Here is a 9,572-nt window from a genome sequence, read left to right on the forward strand (position 1 = left end):
TCTCCAATAGAGCATCCCACCCAGGTCCGTTCCCTGTCCTGTAACCCACCATTTACCCCACTAATCCACCTAACCTGCACATTTTGGGACACTAAGGGGCAATTTCACATGGCCAATCCATTTAACCTGCACATCTTTGGGTGCTCTTCTATAAGTTTTTTGAAGGGGTAACCAAGAAGCTTTAGCAAGGCCTTTGACAAGGTACTGCATGGTAGGTTGTTACATAAGGTTAAATCTCACAGGATCCAGGGTAAGGTAGTTAAATGGCCACAAAATTGGCTTCTTGACAGAAGCCAGAGGATGTTTGTAGAGGGTTGTTTTTCAACTGGAGGCCTGTGACCAGCAGTGTGCCTCAGGAATCGGTGCTGGGCCCACTGTTATTTGTCATTTATATTAATGATTTGGATGAGAATATAGGAGGCATGGTTAGTAAGTTTGCAGATGACACCACAGTGTCATAGTGGACAGTGAAGAAAGTTATTTCCGATTGCAACGGGATCTTGATCAATTGGGCTAATGGACTGACAAATGGCAGATGGAGTTTAATTTAGACAAATGCGAGGTGGTGCATTTTGGTAGACTGAACCAAGGCAGGAGTTACTCAGTTAATGGTAGGGCGCTGGGGAGAGTTACAGAACAAAGAGATCTAGGGGTACATGTTCATAGCTCCTTGAAAGTGGAGTCAAAGATGGACTGAGTGGTGAAGAAGGCATTCGGCATACTTGGTTTCATCAGTCAGAACATTGAATACAGGAGTTGGGACATCTTGTTGAAGTTGTACAAGACATTGGTAAGGCCGCGCTTGGAATACTGTGCACAGTTCTGATCACCCTATTATAGAAAGGACATTATTAAACTAGAGAGAGTGCAGAAAAGATTTACTAGGATGCTACTGGGACTTGATGGCTTGAGTTATAAGGAGAGGCTGGATGGACTGGGACTTTTTTTCTATGGAGTGTAGGAGACCAAGGGGTGATTTTATAGAGGTCTATAAAACAATGAGGGGCACAGATCTGTAGCTAGTCAATATCTTTTCCCAAAGAGTCTAAAATCAGAGGGTATAGGCTAAAGGTGAGAGGGGAGAGATACAAGTGTCCAGAGGGGCAATTTTTTCACACAGAGGGCAGTGAGTATCTGGAACAAGCTGCCAGAGGTAGTAGTAGAGGCGGGTACAATTTTGTCTTTTCAAAAGCATTTAGACAGTTACATGGGTAAGATACGTAAGAGGGATATGGACCAAATGTGGGCAACTGGGATTAGCTTAGGCATTTAAAAAAAATGGGTGGCATGGACAAGTTAGACCAGAGGGCCTGTTTCCATGCTGTAAACCTCTATGACTCTAAGTTTTACGGCAGCATGGTCACTGTCTGTGTGGAGTTTGCACATTCTCCCCATGTCCGTGTGGGTTTTTTCCAACTGCTCCAGTTTCTGCCCATCGTCCAAAAACGTGGGTTAGGTGGTCTGGCCATGCTAAATTGCCCCTCAGTGAATGGCGGACTAGTTAGGGCAAATGCATAGAGTTATGGGGATTGTGGTCAGTGCAGACCCAATGGGCCGAACGGCTTCCTTCTGCACTGTAGTGCAATACTTTTCACTGTATGTTCATACATGTGGGAAATCAAATCAATAATATGTTATGATTCTATGATCTTTCGACTGTGGGGGGAAACTGGAGGAAACCCATGCAGATATGGGGATAATGTGCAAACTCCACACAATCACCCAAGCCGGGAATTAAACCCAGATCCCTAGCACTGTGAAGAACAGTGCTAACCACAGTGCTGCTCCAACTTGTGTAAGAACTGTAAGTGATTGTGTATCCATTCAATAAACAAAATGTATAAAGGTTGTATATATCATAGTTTTATAGAATTAGCTTGTTAAGTAACAGAAAGGGCAGGTAAGGGAAATGTAGTAGAGGAAATGTCCGAAAGTCCTTTGATAAGGTACCAGATATCACGATTGTAACCAAGATCAGAGCATGATTTTTGCCTAGGAGACATGTCTCAGAATCCACTTCACAGGGAGAGCAGAGCTCGAGATTACTAGCCACAGAATTGCGATGGTGCAGAAAGAGGCCATTTGGCCCATCGAGTTTGCACCAACTCACCAAAAGAGCACCTTACTCAGGCCTTCTCCTCCTCCCTATCCCTGTAACCCCCACACATTTACCATGGCCAATCTCCCTAACCTACACATCTTTGGAGTGTGGGAGGAAACCGGAGCATCCGGAGAAAACCCATGCAGACACAGGGAGAATGTACAAACTCCACACAGACAGTGACCCAAGCCGGGAATCGAATCCAGGTCCCTAGCACTCTGAGGTAGCAGTGCTAACCCCTGTGCCACCATGCTGCATTTGTATACCATGGCGTCTGTTCCACCGTGCCGTGTCTGTAGCTCAAGCTGATGATGTGATGGTTACTAATAAATCCAATCAGGAATTCAGAAGAAACTTCTTCATCCAGTGCGTGGTGAGAATGTGAAACTCTCCCATGGTGAGTAGTTAAGATGAATCGTATAGGTGTAATTAAGGGGTGACTAGATAAACACATGGAGGAATAGGAGGATAAATTGATGTTAGATAAAGTGGAAGGGCAGGAAGTTTCCATTGTTCATGAATACCAGCACAGAACAGCAAGGTACAATGGCCTGTTTGATTGCTGAATGTCTAATGTCAGACTTTAAAGTTTTAAAGTTAATTTATTAGTCATAAGTAAGGCTTACATTAACACTGCAATGAGGTTACTGTGAAATTTCCCTCGTCACCACAATCTGGCGTCTGATTGGATCAATGCACCTAAGCAGCACGTCTTTCAGAATGTGGGAGGAAACCGGAGCACCTAGAGGAAACCCACACAGACACGAGGAGAATGTGCAAACTCCACACAGGCAGTGACCCAAGCTGGGAATCAAACATGAGTCCCTGGCACTGTGAAGCAGCAATGCTAACCACTGTGCCACCGTGCTGCTCCTGTAGTTCCTCTAGAGCTGGGCTGTCACTATATCTATCAAACTGTCTATACTGCGATTGTATTGTGACTGTACCTCTCACACTGTCTATACTGGCATTGTATTGTATCTGTATCTATCCCACTGTCTATACTGGGATTGAGACTGTACCTATCACACTGTCTATAATGTGATTATGACTGTATCTATCACAGTCTATATTGCAATTGAATTGTGACTATCTAGCACACTGTCTATACTGAGATTGTATTGTGACTGTATCTATCACACTGTCTATATTGGAATTGTATTGTGATTGTATCTATCTCTGTCTATACTGGAATTGTATTGTGTCTGTATCTATCACACTGTCTATACTGCGGTTATGACTATCTATCACACTGTTTATACTGCGATTGTATTGTGACTGTATCACACTGTCTATACTGGGATATGACAGTATCTGTCACACTGTCTGCACTGGGATTGCATTGTGTCTGTATCCATCACACTGTTTCTACTGTGATTGTGTTGTGTCTATATCTATCACACTGTCTGTACTGTGATTATGACTATCTAACACACTGTTTGTACTGGGATATGACAGTATCTGCATATGCCTATCTGAACTAGGATTGGATTGTGTCTGTATTTATCACATTATCTATACTGAGATTGTATTGTGTTTTATTTCTTTATACTGTGATTGTATTGTGTCTGTATCTATCACACTGTTTGTACTTGGATTGTGACCGTATCTATCATACTATCTACACAGGCATTGCATTGTGATTGTATTTATCACACTATCCATATTGGAATTGTATTGTGTCCGTACCTATCACACTGTCTACACTGGAATTGTATCGTGTCTGTATCTATCACACTGTTTATACTGTGATTGTATTGTGTCTGTATTTATCACACTCTTTATACTGTGATTGTATTATGTTTGTATCTATCACACTGTTTGTACTTGGATTATGACTGTATCTATCATACTGTCTACACAGGCATTGTATTGTGATTGTATTTATCACATTATCCATACCGGAATTGTATCGTGTCTGTATCTATCACACTGTCTATACTGGAGTTGTATCGTGTCTGTATCTGTCACATGGTCTATACTAGGATTGTATTGTGACTATCTCACTGTCTATACTGGGATTGTATTGTGTCTGTATCTATCACACTGTCTATACTGCGAATGTATTGTGACTGTATTTATCACACTGTCTATACTGAGATTGTATCATGTCTGTATCTATCACACTGTCTATACTGCGAATGTATCGTGACTGTATCCAACACACTGTTTATACTGGGATTATAACTGTATCTATCACACTGTTTATGCTGGCATTGTATTGTGTCTGTGTCTATCACTGTCTATATGGGGATTGTGACTAACTATCACACTGTCTATATTGGGATTGTATTGTGACTGTATTTATCATATTATCTATACTGAGATTGTACTGTGACTGTATCTAACACACTGTCTATACTGGCATTGTATTGTGACTGTATTTATCATACTGTCTATACTGGCATTGTATTGTGACTGTATCTATCATACTATCTATTATGGCATGGTATTGTGACTATTTATCACACTGTCTATACTGCGATTCTGTGTGTCTATTTCTATCACGCTCTCTATACTGCAAATGTGTTGTGTCTGTATCTATCACACTGTCTATACTGTGATTGTGTTGTGTCTGTAAGTATCACACTGGCTATATAGGGATTGTATTGTGACTGTATCTGTCATACTATGACTGTACATAACTCATTGTAAACACACGGGATGTGTTGTGACAAATTCTGCACAGTTGTTCAAGATTTCTGTCTCTCTGAATTAATTTTCCATGTTATAAAAGGCTGAATGCATAATGCAGTAAAAAAAATCTACTCTAATATATATTCCAATAGCTGGCACTAATCTAATCAAGTCAGTGCATCATTCCACATGAGCATGAAGTAGGAATGGATTTTCAGAATCATTATTTGCCTGAGTTTCTTAATTATACCTAAATGTATTGATAAATCACCCCGAGTAACAGGAACACCAGTCCATGTGTGGGAAGCTGCATTGATACAAGTTTGAGAACAGCAATGAAATTAGACACATTGCAACCAACTATCCTTTACACCCTCATGCAAGGACTGGAGCGATCGGATAACATGATGCTATATGGAGAGCATGGCTGTACCTGCAAACTCAGCAATGCAGTCTGCTCTAGAGGATATTAAACAACACAGCTACTGCTGGGGTGTCTAGATCTGCACACCAAGGTGCATTTCATTTAAGTTAAATTCTACCCCATGATGCAATTAACAGTAGAGGGAGAGCAAAGCACAACCTGATTTCCCCTGATATTGGCTGAACTCCCTTCCGATTGGCTCCACCATTATACATGCATGAATATACAGTCACAGACACACTGACACACACAAATACACAGACTTGTACACTCACAGACACACACAGGCATAAATACACAGACTTATACAATCACAGACACACTGACACAAATACACAGACTTACATACTCACTGACACAAACACACACAAATATACAGAATTGTACAATCACAGATTTATACAATCACATACAGAAACACAGACTTGTACACTCACAGGCACACATACAAATATAGACTGATACAATCAATGACACACACACAAAACACAGACATACAAACACATGCACACAAATACACAGACTTATACACTCAGACACACTGACACAGACATTTACACTCACAGATACTGACACACAAATACACACTTGTACAATCACTAAGGAAACTAGGCATGTCAGCTTTCTATGGTGCACCTTTACAGATGCACCATAGAAAGCATTCTTTCTGGTTGTATCACAGCTTGGTATGGCTCCTGATCTGCCCAAGACCACAAGAAACTACAAAAGATCGTGAACGTAGCCCAATCCATCACGCAAACCAGCCTCCCATCCATTGACTCTGTCTACACTTTCCACTGCCTCGACAAAGCAGCCAGTATAATTAAGGACCCCATGCATGCCGGACATTCTCTCTTCCACCTTCTTCCGTTGGGCAAAAGATACAAAGTCTGAGGTCACATACCAACGACTCAACAGCTTCTTCCCTGTCAGACTTTTATCTTGCATTAAGTTGATCTTTCTCTAGATCCTAGCTATGACTGTAACACTACATTCTGCACGCTTTCTTTTCCTTCTCTATGAGCAGTATGCTTTGTCTGTATAGCGTGCAAGAAACAATACTTTTCACGTAACATGTAACAATAATAAATTAAACAGACACATACACAGATTTATACACTCATTGACTCACAAATACAGATTTGTACACTCCCTGACACAAATACTCACAACCTGACACGTGCACTCAAACATGCGCACACTCAAACACGGATGCTGACACATGCACACACACCCAATCAATCTGACACACACACACTGACACACACTCTGACACTGACATACATTGTGACACACACTGACATTGATGCACACACCCATTGACACTGATAAACACACATACTAACAGACACAGTGACACACTGACACTCACACCCTTGCTGACACACCAAGACTAACACACATTGATACACACACTGACAAACACAGACAGTGACACTGACACACACACACTGATACACATTTGCTGGCAAACACACACACTCACACACTGACAGATTGATGCACAGACATTGACACACAGACACATTCACTGACACAGACAGACACGTTCTGACACACATGTGAATATATCCACCCATGCCCAGGTTCTCCTGTGCCAGTTAGTGTGTGGTAGGGGCTCTGAATTCTCTGCTACCCTCTCTCCAGTTCCCCTTTACCCGCTCTCACATACTCACATGCCCAGGTCCCCGTACGTGTTGTAAAACTCCATGTAGTTGCAGGCTTGAATCCAGCCGATCACCCAGGTCTCTGCCCGGAGGATGGGGGGCACACACACCCGGGCTGTGGCTCGGAAGTAAGGGGTTCGATAGCGCAGCACAATGTCTGAGCTTTCGTCGATGATGGTGGGGCTGTGGTCGATGCTGGCGGAGATGTCCTTGATGCAGATGGACTCGCGGCAGACCCTGGGCTTGCAGACCAAGCTGTTAATACAACCCATAGCACTGGGTAAGAGGGCAAGGAGAGCGAGAGACAACAGCACCCAGGACACAAGGCGAAACATTGAGCTCAGCACTTAGAGGGAAAACTCTGTCCAACTTCCAGCTGAGTTCAGTCTGAGTGAGGGCAGCTTCCAGTCATTCATTTAGCACTGACAACGCCGGGCTGAAGCCTCCACAGTTTACCCCAGTCAGAAAGGCCCTTCAAACTAGGGATCACAGACAAATCTTCCACCGGCTCAATGACAATGCTGTCCTGGTTCCTTAAAGCTGAAGAGTGAAGATACTCCAGTCTCTCTCTCTCTCTCGATCCCAGAATGAAGGAGCAGATTAATTCTTCTTGTCCAGATGACAGGGTTTTCCTGAAGCCCTGTTGCCACTCTGCCCTCGCTGGCTGCTAGCCCCCTCTGCTCTGCCAGCCCCACCTCTCTGCCATGTCTCACAGAGATGCTGAGGGCTCTAGAGAGGGATGGGGCTGGCCCCCTCCAGCTTTCAGCCCACTGATGGCCATAGGGTGTAGAGAATGTCTCTGTCTATCTGTCCCTATCTCTCTCTCTGTCTGTCCCCGTGAGTCTCGGGGACTCTACAGTCTGCAGGAGATTGCTGTTTCCCTCTCTATGTCTGTCCGTCCCTGTCTCTGTCTGTCCTGCCCCCTCTCTCTTCTCTGTCTCTGTCTGTCCCGTCCCCCTCTCTCTTCTCTGTCCCTGTGTGTCTGTCCTGTCCCCCTCTCTCTTCGCTGTCCTGTCCCTCTCTCTCTGTCCCTGTCTCTCTCTCTCTCTCTCTGTCTGGGGACTCTCTTAACAGTCTAGAGGAGATTGCTGTTCTCTCTCTGTTTGTCCGTCACTGTCTCTCTCCTGTCTCTGTCTGTCTCTGTCGCTGTGAGTCTTGGGGACTCTGTAGAGGAGATTGCTGCTTTTTTCTCTCTCTCTCTCTCTGCTCCCACCCTCTGTGCGGTTGCTGACTGTATGCTGGGCCAGCCAGCCAGCTCCACACTGTCGCTGCCGCTCACAATTCACATTATTAGCTCCGTAACAATACGGCGCTGGGTCACCGGCACACCCACAAAGACATTGCCCCTCCTCAGGTCCACTGCTGAGGTCAGGTTCCAATCCAGCCCACTGCTGCTAACAAATAAATAAATATTCAATCATATCCCTCTCCCCCTTTCACCCCCACTTCTCCCTCTGGAGCTGTTTCTATCTGACACAAAATGGGCTGACCTCCAGCATGTGAAATGTCCTGTTTGAAGGTGATTTGAAATAGAATCTCTCTCTCTGTCACTGGGATGGAGCCTTTTATCTTCATTCAGGGCGATTTCCGGGGTTTAATATCTTTATGCATTGTGGGACTTGTAGTTTTAATCCCTCTCTACCTTCCCCTTTTTCAGATTTGGGTTTCTCTCCCCCATCGGAAAAAGCTAAACGATTCTCTCGCAGGGCTGGAGAATACTGCACTTTTCCCCCAGTCAGTTAAATCGCCAATTCTCCCTTTGGGTCACAGACTTTCCCATTCAATCCCCGAGAGCCCCCCCCCCCCACTGAAAATATTAATACCCACCCAAAGACCCCGTTGTAAATATTGACTCTCCCCCAGATACTCCCCTGTAAATATTGACTATCCTCCAGAGACCTCCTGTAAATATTGACTATCCTCCAGAGACCTCCTGTAAATACTGACTCTCCCCCAGATACTCCCCTGTAAATATTGACACTCCCCCAAAGACGCCCATGTAAATACTGACTCTCCCCCAGATACTCCCCTGTAAATATTGACTATCCTCCAGAGACCTCCTGTAAATACTGACACTCTCCCAGAGACCCCCCCCTGTAAATATAGACACTCTCCCCCCACATCCCCCTCCCGTGTTATGGTGGTAAGGTGGGAAAGTGGAGTTGAGGATTATCCCATCAGATCAGTCATGATCTCATTGAATGGAGGAACAGACTCCATGGCTCAAATGGCCCACTTCTGTTCCTATGTTTTGTGGTCTTATAGAACGTTACCAAACATAAAGCATTAATGACCAGAATGGGATATATAAACTTGGTGTGAATTTGATCTTGAGCCTCGGGAAAGATTGAGTGGAGTGATCGGATTAAGATTTATTTTCAATGATTTGCCCAAATTTATTGTTTTAGTTTGAAATCTTTACATTTTTTTAAAGTTTATTTATTAGAATCATACTATCTATACAATGCAAAAGAGGCCATTTGGCCCATCGAGCCTGCTCCAACAACAATCTCACCCAGGCCCTATCCCTGTAATCCTATTTACCCTACTAGTCCCCCTGACGCTATGGGCAATTTAACATGGCCAAGCCACCTAATCCGCACATCTTTGGACTGTGGGAAGAAATTGGAACATCCAGCGGAAACCCATGTAGACAACGTGCAAACTCCACACAGACAGTGACCCGAGGCCAGAATCGAACTCAGGTCCCTGGCGCTATGAGGCAGCAGTGCTGACCACTGAG

At 44.0% G+C, this 9,572-nt stretch overlaps 1 protein-coding gene across 1 annotated transcript in view; it reads right to left on the reverse strand.

Annotated features, from left to right (window-relative positions):
• fam78ab (family with sequence similarity 78 member Ab) overlaps window positions 1–8,383 on the reverse strand; it is a 34,322-nt gene extending 25,939 nt beyond the window's left edge. The window contains exon 1 of the mRNA XM_080212153.1: window positions 6,839–8,383. Coding sequence (XP_080068279.1) covers window positions 6,839–7,164 — 326 coding nt within the window. The 5' untranslated portion in view covers window positions 7,165–8,383. The remainder of the gene's footprint in view (window positions 1–6,838) is intronic.
• Window positions 8,384–9,572: the final 1,189 nt, after the last annotated feature.

This window comes from Carcharhinus amblyrhynchos, chromosome 25, assembly GCF_965287045.1.
Source record: "Carcharhinus amblyrhynchos chromosome 25, sCarAmb.v2.hapA, whole genome shotgun sequence".
Classification (NCBI taxonomy): domain Eukaryota; kingdom Metazoa; phylum Chordata; class Chondrichthyes; order Carcharhiniformes; family Carcharhinidae; genus Carcharhinus; species Carcharhinus amblyrhynchos.